The 20304-nt window shown below is 41.1% G+C and overlaps 1 protein-coding gene and 2 non-coding genes across 3 annotated transcripts; 1 reads left to right on the top strand and 2 right to left on the bottom strand.

Moving 5' to 3' along the window:
• Positions 1-717: 717 nt before the first annotated feature.
• trnal-caa (transfer RNA leucine (anticodon CAA)) lies at positions 718-828 on the bottom strand. The gene is made up of 2 exons: positions 791-828; positions 718-763 (listed from the first exon to the last, which is right to left on the bottom strand). It is a non-coding gene; the product is annotated as a tRNA-Leu (tRNA).
• Positions 829-1292: 464 nt separating this feature from the next.
• trnak-cuu (transfer RNA lysine (anticodon CUU)) lies at positions 1293-1365 on the bottom strand. The gene has a single exon. It is a non-coding gene; the product is annotated as a tRNA-Lys (tRNA).
• An 11195-nt stretch (positions 1366-12560) lies between these two features.
• tmem42b (transmembrane protein 42b) lies at positions 12561-19451 on the top strand. The gene is made up of 3 exons (XM_004548997.3): positions 12561-12880; positions 14181-14327; positions 14610-19451. Exons 1-3 carry the CDS (start codon positions 12704-12706, stop codon positions 14754-14756), a joined length of 471 nt encoding a protein of 156 aa, XP_004549054.1. The 5' UTR covers positions 12561-12703; the 3' UTR covers positions 14757-19451.
• The last annotated feature ends 853 nt before the right edge of the window (positions 19452-20304 follow it).

Genomic DNA, 20304 nt, shown 5'->3' with positions numbered 1-20304 from the left:
ACTGAGCTCCTGGACAGTCTGAGTTCCAACCTGGTGGTGTCAGATGGACCAAAGCTAAATGTCCCAGGGGTGTTGTATTGAATTTTGGTCAAGTAGGCCAATATAGGGTTGGGGGGTGGGGAGTGTCGGTCAGCGGTATCAGTCCCCACGCAAACTGCCTGCATACTCTTGTCGGATGAGGCCGGGAAGCAGGAAGAAAGCCAGGAGCCATTGCACCAGCGTAGGGTCTGACAGTGGGTCGGAGAATTTCATGCCCATACCTAACTGCACTCATTGTGCCATTGCCTTGCCTGTAGAGGCCTGTGCATACCTCAATGCATGTGCCTCTCCAGACCATCACTGACCCACCAGCAAAGCACTCATAATCAAGGATGTTACATTCAGCATAAAGTTCCCCACGACTTCTCGGGAAGCTTTCACATGTGTTATATGTTCTAAGGTTAAATCCGCTGTCCTCTGTGAAAAGCACAGGGTGCCAGTGGTGGAGGTGGCAATTCTGGTATTCCATGACAAATGCCAGATACAAGCGGGATTTCAATTCAGGCTTCCACTTAGAAAGCAGAGCTCTGTCATGTTAACGAAAGCTCTTCACTACAAAAGTTCCTATAACCTGCAAAGCTGATTTCACAGCAACCTCAACAAGCCGCACTTTGTTGAGTTTAACACACAAAGGTTGATGAAGCTCTTGAAAACATATGTTTAAGTAAAGAAAGTAGATGTCAGGAGTGGGATTTGAACCCACGCCTCCATTTGGAGACCAGAAGTCCCTTTTGTCTGGAAGGAGCCTATCCTTGAGTCTGGCGCCTTAGACCACTCGGCCATCCTGACGAGTTGACCAACGACCTCTTCAAAGTCATCCTGGATGTTCAAATGTCCGAACCACCTCAGCAGGCTCCTTTCGATGTGGAGGAGTTGCAGCTGTAATCTGAGTTCCTCCTGAAATACTAAGCTTGTCATCCAATCTCCGAGGCCGAGCACTGCCACCCGACGGAGAAAACTCATTGCGCTGCTTATATCTGTGAGCTCATGCTTTCATTCACTACCCATAGTTTGTGACCCTAGGTGAGAGTAGGGATGCTGGTAAACCTAGAGTGTTGCTTTTTTGCTAAGCTCTCTTGAAATTTAGTCCAGAATCATCAAATTAAATGGTGGAGATGTGGACTTGTGCAGACACGACGGTGTAACTTTGGTTTCTGTTACCATACATTCATCTTCCTTTGCACAACACGCCATTTGCTGTTCTCTATACACACGTGTTTTCGCTCTTGCGGGCATTTGCACAAAAGTCCCCTCGCCCAACGTGGGGCTCGAACCCACGACCCTGAGATTAAGAGTCTCATGCTCTCCCGACTGAGCTAGCTGGGCTTCTTCAGCAGCAAGGCTTTAAGATGGACACAGGTTCTTATAGCTGGGGGAGGTTGACTAGCATTTCAAGCGCAGGCAAAGAAAGCACAGGCTACTTTCAAGTTTTTCTATCATCCATTCAAGCTCTTATGTCCTTGTATGCATGCCACACCACGGGGCATGCTCCGATTGAGACGACTGAATGTCTCCCGGGGAATCTTCTCCCCAGATCTGGACCAGGGCATCACTGAGCTCCTGGACAGTCTGAGTTCCAACCTGGTGGTGTCAGATGGACCAAAGCTAAATGTCCCAGGGGTGTTGTATTGAATTTTGGTCAAGTAGGCCAATATAGGGTTGGGGGGTGGGGAGTGTCGGTCAGCGGTATCAGTCCCCACGCAAACTGCCTGCATACTCTTGTCGGATGAGGCCGGGAAGCAGGAAGAAAGCCAAGAGCCATTGCACCAGCGTAGGGTCTGACAGTGGGTCGGAGAATTTCATGCCCATACCTAACTGCACTCATTGTGCCGTTGCCTTGCCTGTAGAGGCCTGTGCATACCTCAGTGCATGTGCCTCTCCAGACCATCACTGACCCACCAGCAAAGCACTCATAATCAAGGATGTTACATTCAGCATAACGTTCCCCACGACTTCTCGGGAAGCTTTCACATGTGTTATATGTTCTAAGGTTAAATCCGCTGTCCTCTGTGAAAAGCACAGGGTGCCAGTGGTGGAGGTGGCAATTCTGGTATTCCATGACAAAAATGCCAGATACAAGCGGGATTTCAATTCAGGCTTCCACTTAGAAAGCAGAGCTCTGTCATGTTAACGAAAGCTCTTCACTACAAAAGTTCCTATAACCTGCAAAGCTGATTTCACAGCAACCCTACAGCTACCTCAACAAGCCGCACTTTGTTGAGTTTAACACACAAACACTCATTGGTACTTCGACATTTATGCATTCCATTTTGTACATATTGCCATTTCTTTTGCACATTATTCATACTGCTGACCTCTTCATATTTTATTTTAGATATATGTAGATACGTGCACACACACACACACACACATACACACACACACACACACACATATACATATATATATATATATATATATATATATATATATATATATATATATATATATATATATATATGTATCTAGTAATGTGCATACATTCTTATATTTTTACTTTTCTTACAATTGTCACATTCCTGTTCCTATATTTGGCTTGTATCTTATGGTTCTGTACTTTTTCTCACCACTGTTGCTTGTGAAGCAATTTCAGTCACATGTGCTGTACCAGTGTAATAGCACATGTGATGTGATAATCAAAGTGATTTGATTTGATTTGATTTGATTTGATTTGAGATATGACACGGATGGAAAAATTGCCAGTGCCACTTGTTTCAGGGTTTTTTCCACTCTAGTGTACCTGTTGATAATTTCCTTAACATCAAATTAGGTCAAACTGTCAAAAGTCTTGTCTGGTATATACCAGACTAAATTAATATCCTAGGAATTTAAATTATTAAAACAAAAGTCAAACCACCATAACTCTTGAACCATTAGCTTGATCAAAAAATTCCAATGGTTCCTGAAAGCATCAACTCTGTCTTTTTCAGTGATTATCCGGTTTTTACAGAAAAAACAACAACAAAAAGCATCAACAAAACAATTAAAAAACATGTTAAACATAACCCAAAGGTCCAATAAACCAGCTGTTTTCTTGAGAGCTCATCTCTCTCACTAACTCTCTCAGCCAACCTTCGTCTTCATGGGGCTGATGTGACACCGTGTGTGGGATTATAGTAATAACACTAATATCACTGTAAAGTGTAGGGTCGCTGTTTTCTAGAAGTGTTGGAATTATTTTAATTGAGCAAATGGTTTAGCAGTTTTAGGAGTTATAGATGTTTTTAAAAAGTGTTGGGAAACATCTTTCTTCGCTACTGAGTTGTTAGGCTTCAAAAGGATAATAGATGATGCTATACTCGGATTAAAAAATTGTTCCTTTAATTTTTAAGTATATGTGCACCTTATACATGCATCCAAGTGCATACGCATACTTTTCAAAATGTCAAACTACCTCTTTAATGAAAAACAATCACATGTTGTGCTGCCAGCTTTTTGTTTCTGGAGTTCTTGTTTCAGAACTTTAGAGATGTTTCCCAATTTTGAACTCTGAACCATGCCCTACAATTTTTTTTTCTGATCCAGACATCTGAAAGGTACCTGTAGCAAGTGGCAAAAGGAGGGTTTTATTTGTACAGTGGGGCAAAAAAGTATTTAGTCAGCCACCGATTGTGCAAGTTCCCCCACCTAAAATGATGACAGAGGTCAGTAATTTGCACCAGAGGTACACTCCAACTGTGAGAGACAGAATGTGAAAAAAAAAATCCATGAATTCACATGGTAGGATTTGTAAAGAATTTATTCGTAAATCAGGGTGGAAAATAAGTATTTGGTCACCTCAAACATGGAAAATCTCTGGCTCTCACAGACCTGTAACGTCTTCTGTAAGACGCTTTTCTGTCCCCCACTCGTTACCTGTATGAATGGCACCTGTTTGAACTCATCATCTGTATAAAAGACACCTGTCCACAGCCTCAAACAGTCAGACTCCAAACTCCGCCATGGCCAAGACCAAAGAGCTTTCGAAGGACACCAGGAAAAGTATTGTAGACCTGCACCAGACTGGGAAGAGTGAATCTACAATAGGCAAGCAGCTTGGTGTGAAAAAATCAACTGTGGGAGCAATCATCAGAAAATGGAAGACATACAAGACCACTGATAATCTCCCACAATCTGGGGCTCCACGCAAGATCTCATCCCGTGGGGTCAAAATGATCATGAGAACGGTGAGCAAAGATCCCAGAACCACACGGGGGGACCTGGTGAATGACCTGCAGAGAGCTGGGACCAAAGTAACAAAGGTCACCATCAGTAACACACTACAACGGCAGGGAATCAAATCCCGCAGTGCCAGACGTGTTCCGCTGCTGAAGCCAGTGCATGTCCAGGCCCGTCTGAAGTTTGCCAGAGAGCACATGGATGATACAGCAGAGGATTGGGAGAATGTCATGTGGTCAGATGGAACCAAAGTAGAACTTTTTGGTATAAACTCAACTCGTCGTGTTTGGAGGAAGAAGAATACTGAGTTGCATCCCAAGAACACCATACCTACTGTGAAGCATGGGGGTGGAAACATCATGCTATGGGGCTGTTTTTCTGCCAAGGGGACAGGACGACTGATCCGTGTTAAGGACAGAATGAATGGGGCCATGTATCGTGAGATTTTGAGCCAAAACCTCCTTCCATCAGTGAGAACTTTGAAGATGAAACAAGGCTGGGTCTTCCAACATGACAATGATCCAAAACACACCGCCCGGGCAACAAAGGAGTGGCTCCGTAAGAAGCATTTGAAAGTCCTGGAGTGGCCTAGCCAGTCTCCAGACCTCAACCCCATAGAAAATCTGTGGCAGGAGTTGAAAGTCCGTGTTGCTCGGCGACAGCCCCAAAACATCACTGCTCTTGAGAAGATCTGCATAGAGGAATGGGCCAAAATACCAGCTACTGTGTGTGCAAACCTGGTAAAGACCTATAGTAAACGTTTGACCTCTGTTATTGCCAACAAAGGTTATGTTACAAAGTATTGAGTTGTATTTTTGTTATTGACCAAATACTTATTTTCCACCCTGATTTACGAATAAATTCTTTACAAATCCTACCATGTGGATTCATGGATTTTTTTTTCACATTCTGTCTCTCACAGTTGAAGTGTACCTCTGGTGCAAATTACTGACCTCTGTCATCATTTTAGGTGGGGGAACTTGCACAATCGGTGGCTGGCTAAATACTTTTTTGCCCCACTGTAGATGTAAAAAAAAAAAGATTGTTGTTCAGTCTGTGCACATTTGAAAGGTTACAGGGAAAACTAATGAATAACAAGGCTCAATTTAGAGATGGCTGTCAGAATTTGAATAACTGATGTATTACATCAGTGATCGTATTATTATTTAGATCTGTGAGCTTGGCTGTCCCTGTTCCTGGTACTTCTACATAATGTTACACTGCCAATCACTTTGTGCACCTATTCACACTCATAATCTGCATGTCCCTCAGCATTTTGCTCCTAGCAGATTCAGAGTTCAAATCAAAGCCATGTAATAACATAGAAATAGACAGACACAGTAACCTTCGTTTGCTCAGCCGACACTGCATGTTCAACGAAAAGTTGGATTAGATTAGCATTTTACATCATCTAATTGTTTCTGGCAACCATGAGAACTGAGATAATTTTGAGCCAGTTTGTTTATGGAGCATTTTATCTGTTTAGTGCAAACTTTGCTACCCACCAAGATGGCTCCATGAAATGTCTCTCTTATCTGATATGTAAAAAAACCTTATTGTTTCTGACAGCTCTTACTTTGGTTTTACTCTACCGTAATCTTAAAATTATGACATCATGTCATCTTGAGTCAAAACATTTTTCTCTTTATTTAATTTGTGAGTGAGATGTATAACTGAGTACAGCCTATATAAGTGGCATGCAGCAGTGCTCAGCTTGCCAAAAGATTGCATATGTTTGCACACCAGCCTGCATTATTCACAACCTCGCCACTAACTACTTAATGAACTAGAGGGGAGCTATTGACCCTGTATGCTGACAAGGTCAGCTGACTATGTTTATTCGACTGTGTGTGTATTTGTGTGTGTAAGTCAGACAGAAACAGGAAAGAGAAGCTAAAAGCAAAGGAGAGGGATTTTATTGGATCTCTGCCTTTGACCGAATATTTCACTGTATCTCTCTCCCTACTGCCTCTTTCCATGCACAGGTGTAAGATGAAGCCATGCATATTCATTAGGAGGCTTAGAAATAAGCCTGCGTGATGCTAAATATGGAGGCAGCACTTTGTATGATTCTTTTTAATACCAATACTTGTACAAGAATGAAGACAATTAAGACCAGGAAATTAACACAAATGTATCAGAGATGGCCTTCATAATATCAAAAATCCAGGTCCGTACATAACATATTTTAAGTGAAATTGATGAAATAACCTTCTGATAACCTTATCGCAACTAATTTAAAGCTCGTTAATTCATTGCTGTTAATGCAGTAGAGGGCATATAAAAGATAGATATAGCTTTTGTCTATGAAAACTGAATCTACTGCAGGTTTAAGGAAGTCTCTTCAGTTACAAAGGTGCATAAGTAAATGCCACAAACCAGCATTATTTCTAACTGCCAGCAGGGGGCAACTCCACTGGTTAAAAACCCCCCAAGAAAACAAACAGGTTTGCAGACACATGACCACTAACCATGTGACATTAACAAATCCGCCATTTTGGACGTGTGACCAAATGGTGAAATGTAGAGTCAAGTGAATAAAGCACCTAAAGACTGCTCCCCAACCATCTGGCAACCAACAATTGCAAGGAAAAAAATAGTATTATAATAATTGCAAAATTGACTTACAAACTGTTCAGTGATCCCCTGGCAACCACCTGTCACTAGGGAAAAATGTGTATTCCCCAGTCAGTTGGCAGAGAAATTCCATATGATTGTTCTGTTCTTTAGCATATTTTTGTGAACGGAAGTGACTGATTTACTGACTGGCCAGTGACAAACAACTCTCCAGGCTGTAGTGAAACTGAAAATTGCCACACAAATCAATAATGGAGTTTTCCTACAGAGTGAAAGTTGGGCCCTTTGGCTCAAGGGATTCACAAATATTTCACATGGACAGGACCTGAAAGATTTTTGATCCACCATGTAATACCATCTGGAAAGTATCTGGCTGGCAACAGTGCAAGATTTCACATATCAAAAAATGCCAGCACCTTAGGACCACTTTAGTCCTTTAGTCAGTACTGAAAACGCAAGCTGCAGCTGTGAATTCATTTTCTCCATCATGAAGTTAAACTATTTGCACATCATATATAAAAATCCCTAGTTTCCATGAAAAATTATTCAAAATAGAAAGGTAATAAAAAAAAAGACACTTCAAAGACTTTTTGCTTATCAAATTTCATTATAATCTATTTTAGTCATCAATCGTTTGCCAGAGTTAAATGTCAGAGTTAAAGCCATTACACTAATGAACCCTACAGTTTGAAGACATACATATTTTTTCATTATTAGATCACCCTGGAGGACCGAAAGCATAAAAGGCGGACAAAGATACTAGACAGCAGCGGCAGACCTTAAGCAAAACTGTCACTAAGGCTCTCTGTGGGCTCAATTATCCCTCATTTGAACAGAAGCAGAAGGACCCCAATTAGTGGTCTAACTTGACACTTGTGTTTGTCAGAGGGGCTTCAGGCTGGAAACTCAGTATGAGAAGATTTTTGCTTCTAAGCCAAAAGGATGACTGTGTCAAAAGTCTAAATGTGATGGAGTGAGGACAATGGTTCCTCTGAAGCTTGTTTCACTGAAATCAATGCAGAGGACACCTTACTTGTCTTCTGCCTTGTCATTGCTCACCACTTTAATTTCCTCTTCCATGGGCAACAGGAAAACACACACACATACTGCATGCAAACTACACACACAAACAACCTGCACTGTTATGAGCTTCAGGTTTTATTACTGCCCATGTTTTGTGACTCTAATTTCCTTTGAGAACTCTATGATTTGCTTCTTAGCTAAATTCTTGTAAGCTAACATACAAAGGCACTGACAGCAGCAATGCTGTCATAATAACTTCTTTATGGAATAATCAAAATGTTATTACTTCCAAATGTCAAGATGGAAAAGCAATGGGCAGATGTGGAAACAACTTATCAAAGCATAAACAGTGAAAATAGGTTGTATTTCAACCTAATTGTTACCTGAATCAACAGCATGCAGGCAGCAAGTCAATGATTTACATCCACAGCAGGTTTGTAGTCGATGTCTATATTTCTGCAGAACACTAGAGACCTCTGCTGGCCAGTAAAGATGTGGTTGGGGAAGTTGTGCCAAGTAATGATGTAATTTTCCGGATTTATAAACAATGGCAACAGTAGACTTGGTCTTAGCAAAGTAGGCCACCCCAAACCTGTCCAGAACTGAGCTGAGTATGACGAGGGTAACACATAATTTCTTAGGAAATACCAGGTGATATGCTAAATCTTTTGCCAAATAACCATTTCAGTATGTTACAGATGGAAAGACGCAGGTTTAAATTAGATTAACGAAGACTGAGTGACGTTTACCTGCTTCACTACTTTAAAATCCTGCTATTTGTGGTTGCTGATTTACTGTCATGACTTACCACTTCATCACTGTTAATGTGTGTTTACACACATACACATTCAGAAGTGGTGGCACATTGGTGCAGCGTTTAGCACTATCACCTCACTCCAAAGGGGATCTGGGTTTGAATCTGCTGGCTGATTCCTTTCGGTGTGGATGTTTGCATGTTCTCTGGCTCAAAACAACACCATTGAGCGTATGAGGGGAAACATCAGAGAGAGGCCTGCTCAAAATGAGACCCTTGAGCGACAGTTGGAAAACATCGCGGAACGGATCACTGCAGTTGTGAGGTCTCAGAATCAAAAGACTGACAACACCACGGAACAGAAGTTTGATACCATCATGGGGAGGCTCGCAGCTCTTCAACGGGAGATCGAGAGACCAGCCTCGGAGTGCTAGAATTCGAGCTGCTCACAAAGGAGAAATCAACAATATTCAACATTTGGACACCACGGCTCCAGCTGCAGGCCCAAGGCTGGAGCCCACCAAAACAACTCCCTGATAACGACTGTGTGATGACTATTCTTCCCGCCCCATGAAGGACACCTGGATTGGCTGGAGGACTGTTTACTTAGCCTGATAGGCCGAAGGACACTGTCTCAGCTAAACTATGGACACGCACACACACACACTTACACTGATAAGCACTCACTCATCCCCCTCCCTTTCCAACGCCTTCGATGCTTGTGCCCTACCGGGGATGATAGCAGTCAACTGGACCAGCACAGATGCTGCAGGACCGGATGCGCTGTCTACGCCGGCTCTCTCTTACCCTTTACCCGCCCTGTTGCTTGTCTTGTGTTTCTATGGTGTATTGATAGTCATGTGCTTTTGTGCTGAGGTGTTTTTTCTTTTATCAAACTGTTCTCCCACCAGGAGCTCAGTCTGAGTGGAGGTTTTTTTTCTCCTCCTCTTACCTCATGTAGTGTATTTTCGTTGTTTTTTTCCTATCAGCCTACCTTCTGACATGTCTGCCCAATGTGATGTTTGTGTAAAGTTGGTCAGAAGGTTCCTTTGTGAGTGCGCATGCGCCATTAGCGTGCTGCCTGCTGTAACCCCTAATTTCCCTCGGGATGAATAAAGTATTCTGATTCTGATTTCTCCAACAATCTAAAAACATGCTTGTAAATGTCTGTCTATATTATAGACAGACATTTATTATAAGTATATTATTGTTTTATTGACTTATTTATTTATTTGTTACAGTTTTTTCTTAACTCTCTTGTATGAGAGCTTCAAATACGTTGTCAAAGGAGCCTTAAATCAGCTAAAATAGCTGTAATAATGATAAACTAGACAGTATAAATAATATCATAAACTCAAAAACCCTGGGTCGACGACCCAGGCATCCTAACAGTTTTAAGTCTAAATATAAGCTAGGTGACGTTTTCTTTTTGCCTCCCTGTAGTTAACACTGTGTTTGGTAAACTTTAATCACAGTAATTTAAGATATTTTTCCACATAAATAAGCTGGTTGCTTCATTTAATTATTATATCAGACAAATTAAAGTGTTGATGTTAAATTTAGACTAAACCATGCTGGCTTAGCAGAAGAAACCTCCACCTCTGCCTTAGACTAAAACTACTTCGAGTATTTTTATATAATTTCTCATGGTTAGACCACTTAAAGTGCATCTTAAAATGATTTTATATAAATAAATCAAACTTTTTTGTTGAGAAAACTTTTTAAAATACATAAGAAACGTAGAAATCAACCAGAACTACAAAAATAAGCTGGTTGCTTCAGTAACCTGAATTATCTCCATCCATCCATCCATTTCCTTCCGCTTATCCGGGGCCGGGTCGCGGTGGCAGCAGCCCAAGCAGAGAAGCCCAGACCTCCCTCTCCCCAGCCACCTCCTCCAGCTTGTCCGCGGGATACCAAGGCGTTCCCAGGCCAGCCGAGAGATATAATCTCTCCAGCCTGTCCTGGGTCTCCCCCAGGGCCTCCTCCCGGTGGGACATGCCCGGAAAACCTCACCCAGGAGGCATCCTTGTCAGGTGCCTGAACCACCTCAACTGGCTCCTTTCGATGTGGAGGAGCAACTGCTCTACTCTGAGCCCCTCCCGGATGGCTGAACTTCTCACCCTATCTCTAAGGGAGAGGCCAGCCACCCTTCGGAGGAAGCTCATTTCCGCCGCTTGTATTCGCGATCTCGTTCTTTCAGTCAATACCCACAGCTCGTGACCATAGGTGAGGGTAGAGGCATAGATCGACCGGTAAATTGAGAGCTTCGCTTTTACACTCAGCTCTCTCTTCACCACAACAGACCGGTACAGCGTCCGCATTACTGCAGCCGCTGCACCAACCCGTCTGTCGAGGTTCTGCTCCCTTCTCCCATCACTTGTGAACAAGACCCCGAGATACTTAAACTCCTCCATTTGGGGCAGGAACTTGTCCCTGACCCGCAGTGGGCACTCCACCCTTTTCCGGCTGAGGACCATGGCCTCAGATTTGGAGGTGCTGATTCTCATTCCCACCACTTCACACTCGGCTGCGAACAGTTCCAAGGCAACCTGAATTATCTTCACTGATATAATCAATTTTTGAATAACAGTGTCAATCTGTTGTACCATTTTACCAAAAGATCAGTATTTATTCAAATTTTGACTTTTTTTTTTCTTTTTTGAAAAGGTCATGTCTCCCTTCTTTGCAATAAGTCAATCAGTTGTAAGAGCAGACATCACACGTTCAAATGTATTCACCTACATTTGAAAGTAAAGTAATTACGGCGAGTTTATGCATCTCTGTTTGTGTTCTTTCTATTTCCCATGCACAGTCTTGTGTTTTACTATAAAGGCCAGGCAGTGTGCGCTATGCTGAGTTCACTACACTGGTGTATGAAGCACTGATTCATGCTGCTCCACATGAAAAGCCAAATTAATAGCCAAATGCTGACTGAATGGTCTCTCATCCATCTACAACCAGATGTTCAGCTGCAGAGTCCGATGAAGAGACGGACATCTGTCTGATGACTCTTGTCTCTATTACAACACTCTGATTAATACTCTCATTACAGACCCATGGAGCTGAGCTGTTGCTCAATTTTCTGCCTCTAATTAGGAGACTCATTTAGTCTTGCTCTGGTTCCACCTCTCTTACAGGGTCCTCTCTCTATAAGGACCACCGAAGGACCATAAGTGACCAACACACATTCATACGCCTCTCACTCACTTAACTTATACCCTGTGTGGGTTAATGTAATGAACCTTTATACTGCAGCTCATCAGTATGCTAAAAGCAAACCAAGGTTTGTCCCTGGATCAAGTGGAGTCAGTGCTCTCCACCCACACTCAAGAACATTACATTAGTATTGACTGCCCTCTGCTCCACCCAGGATTTATAGTACAAAATAATGTGAAGGGACTTCAGTTCAAACTCTTCTTAACCTCACAATGTTTTAATAAAAAACTTAAGGCATGTATTCACTAATGTGGGATATATTATGTGATTTATACAAAAGTGTGACTTTACCTGTAATTGTCACTTCTCTTAACTAAAATAAAATGAAAAATAATATAAAGGAAATAGCCTTACTTTAAATATTTGTTGGTTTGGTATAAAAAATGGTATTACAACTTGCCTGATGGGGATTTAAATGAACATGTTTATGGAGACTTTGCATCCCTACAAGACTGAGAGTCCACTGCTTCCAAAAAGTTGTGTTTTTGTTGTAATTCCTTTACTGATTGTCCGAAATCTTGCCTCTATAATATACAACATGTTAAATAACAATTAAAAAGACTAAAACCAACTCTGAAAATAATAATAATAATAAATTAACTAAAAAAAACACCATGGAAACTAACTGAAGCTAGACTGACTTAAAAACTAAGAGTCAAAATGATATAAATATAAAAAATAGATAATACGAAACTAAAATATCGGAACTAATATTACGGAACTGCAATTCCCAGAATGCCTCGGAGAGCCACGGCCACGAGTTGTGTGACTGCCACCGGACGGCTGTCGATGGAAAGTGCAGGAAAACGTGCTCAGTGACAGTCATACAAGCATGCACGCAGCTCAGCGCCGACCAGCTTCAGCAGCAGACATGTAAAAAGATGGATTAGAAAATAATGTCCCTCGCCTATCATCACCATCATCACCACTACCATGTTCCCGGGAGTTTTCTATGCACTGCTGGCGGGTTTCCTCGGGGCCGTGGCGTCGTCCTCGGCCAAACTGTCGCTGGGAGCCGACTACCTGAAGGGTGTCTGTGAAACCGGACTCCGGACATGGGGAGAACAGCGGAAATTCAGACAGGCGGACGAAACTACCGCCTGTGACCGGGTGAGGCATTGCCGCAGTTAAACTCGCTTTAATTATTAACACAGTGAGGGTGAATAATAATGCTCGCCTGCGAGCGGGGTGATTTCTCACGAGGGAAGTTAGGGGGGTTATCCCCGCCCGCCTCTCCTCACCGCCTCCCTCAGCATCAGCACCATCTGCGGCATCACACTGGGGGAGCCCGCGCAGGCAGCGGCGCGCTCGTGGCGTACCCGCGCCCCCGAAGCACACCACTACAGTTACTTGTATTTAGGCGTTGTTTTATTCTATAAGCGTAAAAATTATCTCTGCGTGTAGATAATAAGCTGAACGGCTGGTATCTGATGGTGAGGATGTCAAGTTTTTCTGTGAATGACCTTCAAGCTGCCTACATACGTCACACAGTGATGTCAGAAACATCTGCAGGCGGCTGTCTAAAGCCTTAAACTGTAGAAACGTGGAAAGCAGTGATTTAAGGCACAAATGAATTGACAGAATTGCAAATTAGGATTGCAGGTGGATGCAAAGCGTATGTAAAGGCTGTTACTTTGCACCACGAGATTTGCCACAATGCACTGTGAAGCTTTGGAAAGTAAATGTTAGAACTAAGTGACTACCTTTGGCCACTGGCCCCTCTATGAGCATGATACTGCTGGACGTTTCTTTCTGTTAAAAGGGAGTTTTTCTTTCCCACTGTCGGGAAAGAGCTAGGGGTCTCTCTCATTGTTGGAGCTCTCAGAGAGTGCAACTTCCCCCAAAGGGCATGGGCTGTACAAAGAACTTTGATGTTTTATGACGTTTTTATTCCAATATGATGACATCAACCCGTTATGGCATCAATGTGACGTTGTTGGACTTTGTATTGGAAAAAGTGTGTTGTGCAGCTCTCTCCGTCGCCTTTCATATAGCACATTACTCGATGTGGTTGCTTGAAATTTTTTTTACAAGGTTAACTTTGACCGTGGGTGCTAACCATGAAGGTGAAAGTCAAATGTTAGCCAAACTAGGTATCCATGCTGCCCAATACCTAGTACATTGTTGTGATATTTAAAGATGATCAAAAAGAAATTGTGGGTAATATAAAATTTTAATTTCACATTTGGTGTGACCTTGACCCAATTTTCACAAAAATGAAATCAGTTATGAGTATATACCATCACATTAATTTTGAAAATGATATCTTGAAAACTGTGGACACTAGACCACTAACAAACAGAGAAACACACAAACAAAAAAACTGTGCAGATTAGATACTTCCTCCCTTCAGTGGGGGAGAAAAATTTGTCAAGAGCATCTTTAATAAGTTTCTTCTCTCGTCTTTCAGCTTCATATCCCTCTGAGGCTGCTGTGTGGCGGCCTGCTTTTCACCTGCAATGCTGTGATGTGGACCTTCCTTGCCAAAGCACTCAGGTATTCCTCGTCCTCCACCCGAACCACTGTGACCACCACTGCCTCCAACTTCATATCTTCCGTAAGTGACGATCTGTCTCTTATAGCTCTTACTTCATGTCCTCTGAGTGAAATCCTTTACATCAGACAGTAGAGGGTGAAAATATTTTCACGTTGACCTTAACGTCCTTCCTTCTTATGTAACCTGATTTATTTTAGAAAATAGGCTAGACTGTATTCAGAAATAACTTGTCACTGTGATTTATGGCTCTTCATTGTTAAGCTCAGCAGGGATATTGGCCATTAGGGCACCTTTATTGGCAATTTGTTTCTAAAAACAGGCATGATGTTTTTTTCTTTGCAGGCTTTCCTGGGCCAGCTGATCTTTGGGGAAGCCCAGATAACATTGTGGTGGGTTGGGATCTCTCTGACCTTCTCTGGTTTGTTGGTACTGCAGAGGGTTTCGCCGCAGGATGGACAACAGAACACGGTTGCCAAAAAAGATGAATAATGTGACCTGTCTCTACCAGCTGGCTGTGGCTTGTGGTCTGTTTTGGCAGACATCTTCTCTGACTTCAGAGCCAAAGAGCAGTAAAATCTGAAACAGCAGTTGAATTTAAAGTGTTTTCTTCTTTAATCTGGGCACACCTGGAAAAGTTATTATTCCACTTGTTAAAGAGCAAGTAGAAATAGTTGTTTTCTTCCAGTCATATAACAAAATTCAGTTTCACCTGTTTAGCCTAAAGTGAAATTATTAATCAACATACTTAAAAAAAGATTGCTTTATTGAAATCAATATCTGTTTTACAGGTTGCTGTTTGTAGCCCTGCAGGATGTAAAACCCTGCTGGTTCAGCTGTGGTGCAGCCTTGTTTAGCCCTTTCCTAAAATCAGAGGAGATGTTGGCTTTCAGACAGTCAAACCAGAGCACATCCAAAGTCTGGCTAGTAGAGACAAAATAATGGATGGCTAAGTCTGAAATCATCTCTGTCCACAAAGAAGAAGCAAAAATTATACTAGCTTTACATTACTTTTTGGAAAGTCAACAATAGCACAACAGCTTCTGAGCTAATGGAAAATATAAAAAGGAAGATAAATAAAAAGGTTGTTAGATATTTTGGGAAATGCATCTGTTTGATTTCTTTTTGAGAGTTACATGAGAAGATTGATACCACTAACATGTCTTTAGAGACATACTTTATGAAGCCTCATCTGGCATAATTTAGTCTGACTGGAAATCAAAGGGTAGCTGGCCTGGCTCAGTGTCAAGATAACCAAATCTCCTTTTAAACACATTTTATTTAAATAATTAATGCATTATGTCATGTTTGTGTAATATATTCACAAACAGAACTGCAAAAATGACATTTATTGTCTTTGTAGGTCAATATTTGTGAAACTACTTTCTAACTAAGGGTAGTGACTTCCTTCCTGATAAAGGGAGTCATTAAAACCAAGGTGTTGATTTTACTCTTTGGTTTTTGACACAGAACACAAGCTGGGAGTTACTAGATTATTAGGGGAAAAGTGATTGGAGACCATAAATGACCAAAATTATTTTAACTGTGCTATAAACCTGCGATCTTGTTGCCTTTGAAACAGTTGCTTCAAAGACGGAACTGAGTCTGTGATCATTTGCAGTTGCTGTCTTCAGGCAATAAGAGCAACTCTGCTATCAGTTTGCTATTGAATGGGTCCAAATTGGCAACTACATGCGACCTGTTGTGGTAATCCAATGATTAAATAAATTGGTGAAAATTTGCAAATCTGTTGCCATCTGCATATACAGAAAAATCACATTAACTACTTGCACTCAGAGTCCAACCAGAATCTTGTAGATTTGAAAGAGAAGTTCCTCCACAATTAGTAATGTAGTTACTATAGGACAGCAGTATAACTGTAAAGTGACGTAGGTGCTTATCAACCTTGCTTTTCTAAGGAATATAACCAGAAACCACCCAGTTGGCAACTAGTTGAGTTGAGATGACTAATGCAAAGAGACATGGCAGACAAGTTGCACTCATCAGCACAGACAAACTCAGATTGATTGCATCATGTTGGCAATAATATTTTCAAACCCTTGTCAACCTGTCTGAGAGCAGTTGCTGTCACTCTGAGTCAGACTCCGATTTTCTGGAGACAGGTTGCCTCCCACCAGGCAACCTGTGCAATTGTCTTGCAACTGAGAGTAACTGCAGAGACTGAAAGTGTTAGATGCTCAGTCTCTGAGTGACCAGTTGGTTGCCACAACTAGTCATCTGGCAACAACCAATTTTTCCCAGGTGCAAGTAAGTCACCATCATATTTTACTCTAGTGTGACTGAGCCATTAGACAGACTTTGTCCACCACCATTAACTGTATAGACATGAGAGTAATCAATCTTTTCATCTGGCTGTCTGCAGGAAAGGAATAGATACATTACTGTAAATGGAAATCTTTATAGGAAAACTCAAATAATACAGAAGGATAATTTAAGAATTTCTGCACATATTTGATTTCCATGTGTCATCATTAGCAATGGACAAATAACATCTTCTGCTCTGTGCATCACTCAGCCTGTGCATTAGGTATTGTATTCCAAAAAGCTCTCTTAATTCTCCCATTTCCTTAAGTTACTAAAACACTCACCACAACATCCAGCACCAACATTGCATTTTATGCATGCTCAAGGCAATGTTTTATAAGTGAAGTCCTTAGCTAATGAAGTGTGCTTATATTTTCACAAGTAATAATGCTTCTGATGTAGCACTCAAAGGCTTATCCCCCCGAGAGGAATTCTCTCTCTGCCTGAATTTATTTATTTTTATCTGCCTTTCTTGACAGCTTGAACCTTAACCTCGAGATATGAGCATGACACATATTTTGATTCAGAGGCAGCTGATTTTCGATTTCATGATAGATGTGTGCATATTATCAAGAGGGCCTGAACTCAGATAAATCACACCAAAGCATCCTCCTGCATCTACAATCCACTCAGAATCAGAGTGACGTCCCCTTTGTGAACCGCTTCATTAAACTTGTGACTTAAGTGTCCCCCGCTATCTCTCCAGTGCCAGGCCTTGCGATTGCCAGTTTAGCTTCTTTGACCTGAATTTAAATTCTCATATTAGTCTGTCGCACATCTTGAATAATAATTCATTATTTCTTTGGGCTTCATAGACATCTCTGTTCGCTAACAGCTTCCATCAACATCTCTGGATGAGTCGGTGAGAGTGCAATAACGTATTTTCTCATACACTGTGACGTGTGTTACGGAGGGAGCTGTGAACATTAATAAATGAAGAGAGAAAATGTCAATATATGCTACCAGAGGGAGGTTCTCTTAGTATAATCAGCTACAGGGATTTGCCTGAACAAGACATCAAAGGCTGCTTTAATGAACAAATCACATTTTGCTGTTGTTTGGATACATATCATAATATAAATGCATAATGGTAGCTATGGTACTTGTCTGTAGTATCTCACAGCAGTAACGCACAAATATATCAAATGTCCTTCCAAGTGCTGCTGTGAAGGTTTTGTACCATGTGATTTGCATCCCAGTTAATGTGACTGCAGTGAAAATGTGACTATAATATTATCTTCTCATATTCAAGGCACGCCGAACAATATTTCATAGCAGGGATGTACATGAAGCATCATCAGGTGTTTATGCCTCAATGTTTTGCTTTAATTTAAAAGTAACAGTAAGATATTTTAACAGGAGCCTGATGAGATCATTATACCACTCTGTAAAAAAGCTTTAAGTGGTCAGCAAGACTAGAAGAGTGCCTATATGCTAAGTTAAGCTAATCAGTAACTGTTAGTTAGCTTAGCTCACCAAAAATATTTTAAATGGACTGTAAATACCAATACATTTGAAATTACAAGCTAAGCTGTTGGTTAGCCTAAGACTAAAAAGACTAAAAAGAAGATTGCTAGTAAATAACAATTCGATTTATATCCTATGCTAAGCTAATCAAGTAGCTAACCTAGTTAGTTAGCTTAGCATGATTTAAAAATTGTTACATAAATCCATATGCCAAACCATTTACAACCTAACCTAAACTAACCAGCTTGCAGCTGGCATAAAGACTACAAACGGCTGCAAGCTAATTTAGATAACATCAATTCTTAAAAATGTCAAACTCATTCATTGTCTGATTAGTATCAGTGTTCAGAGACTTTGCTTCTAGACCCCGTATCATAATGACTTTACATTTTTACACCTAGAGAGTTTAAATGTTAACAAAGTAATATGTCAGTGAGTTTTAGAGGGGTCTTTTTGATAGATCCTCCTTCTCCCATTTGCAATCTTAATGTTAGGCCTATCTATGGGGTTCTTGGCTGTGGTAATGATCTCATCTGGCTCACAGCAAGAAATTAAATGCTGATGTATTTCTTTAATCTGCCTTTAATATCTGCCTGGCTTTTCTCCAGTTAACGGCATGATATGGGAAACCATGTTCCTGTGAAGCCACTCTCACTGTAAGATAAGCATCCAGAGATTCTGCAGTAGCAAAAATTATAGCTTTGTGAGAGCAGCATGGTATTGAAGTGGCATGCATTTCTATCCGTGGGTGTCCAAAGTGTTTAGAAAATCACTATAGTAGGGCTTTGACCTGACAAGCTGCATGTCACAATGACAAGTTAATATGCTGCACTGCAAGAAAACTAAAATGGTCTTAAACAGTGTTTAACTTGGTAGCTCCGTAATGCAACTATATGATGCAGCTGTTGAACCCAAATGATAATAGAATGGGTCATTTTCTGGTGATTTCACTACAGGCAAGATGCTGCATTCTGCATGCTCTATCCAGGCAGCTCTTTGATTTAAAACAGAATATTTCAAATAGTGACAAAACATGACTCTTCTACTGTGTGCTGGAAATTGTAGAGTTCATGTTTGAAAACAAGATAAGGGGAGCTCACTGAAGACCTGAAGGAAAACAGACTGATTTTGTGTCTGTTGTACTCCGGCTCCTGCTATAAGCAGCTCAGTCATCGCTTTAATCTGAAAGCTGCTACACCAAAATAACTTTTTAATATGCATTGAGACAGTTTGATTAGATTGCTCTGATATGAATCATTATTAAAATGCATTACAGATTATGTGGAACAAACATTTGTAAAAGTGTAAATATATTGTTAATATAGAAAAATGTGTAAAGTAAGAACTCCATTGAGAGAAGTCCCACCCAACCTATTAAACATCTCATCTAACAAACGGATTGTTGACTCATTACTGTGTTGTAGTAAGATGCTCTTTGTAAATCTGAAGCTCTGCTGTTTCCGGTTAATTCACATTGAATGGGAGTGTACGTTTTCATGAAGAAAAGAGGAAATTCAACCACAGCAGTGTCCGATAAAAAACAGCATTACTGTTGATAATGGGGCTGGAGAAAGTGCTGTCCTTGAGCTAGTTTACATCTAATTACACAATGAGATGTGTGCTCTGTTAGACTGGCCTCCTTTCTTTAAGTAGTCTTGTTCCAGTAAAAATGGAAAACAGCCCTTCATGAAATCTGCAAAAGTACGCTCAAAACTTAAAGGCAGCAACCATTCAGATTGTGATTCAATGGATGTGATTCATCCTTTGAAGGTTTTGAAATGATGAAAATCTGTAATTCTACACAGATTGCACAAATTGAGGTCTCCTTCCTGTCAAAAGGGAGTTCTTCTTTCACTTTTGCAAAGTGCTGCTAATGAAGAACTGTCTGATTGTTGGGAGTTTCTTTCTAATATGTTAGAGTCTTTACTTTATTATACATTATAAGTCAGCGGTCCCCAACCTTTTTTGCGCCACGGACCGTTTTATGTCCGACAATATTTTCGCGGACCGGCCTTTAAGGTGTCGCGGGTAAATACAACAAAATAAAACCATTACCGGTACCAACCAAAAGAAAATTTACTTATAATTCATGGGAAAAGACCCAGGGAAACAGATTTAACGATAAAAACTGACAAAACCCTTGAAAAACATAAGTTTCACAGCTAAGCCTCAACTCTATCGGCCCGGTACCAAACGACTTACGGAACCGACCGCTGTTATAAGTGCCTTGAGCTGACGACTGTTTTAA

Source organism: Maylandia zebra, linkage group LG22, assembly GCF_041146795.1.
Source record: "Maylandia zebra isolate NMK-2024a linkage group LG22, Mzebra_GT3a, whole genome shotgun sequence".
NCBI classification, from domain to species: Eukaryota; Metazoa; Chordata; class Actinopteri; order Cichliformes; family Cichlidae; genus Maylandia; species Maylandia zebra.
The sequence above is the reverse complement of the archived record's forward strand: the minus strand, read 5'-3'. Positions and strand labels throughout refer to the sequence as shown.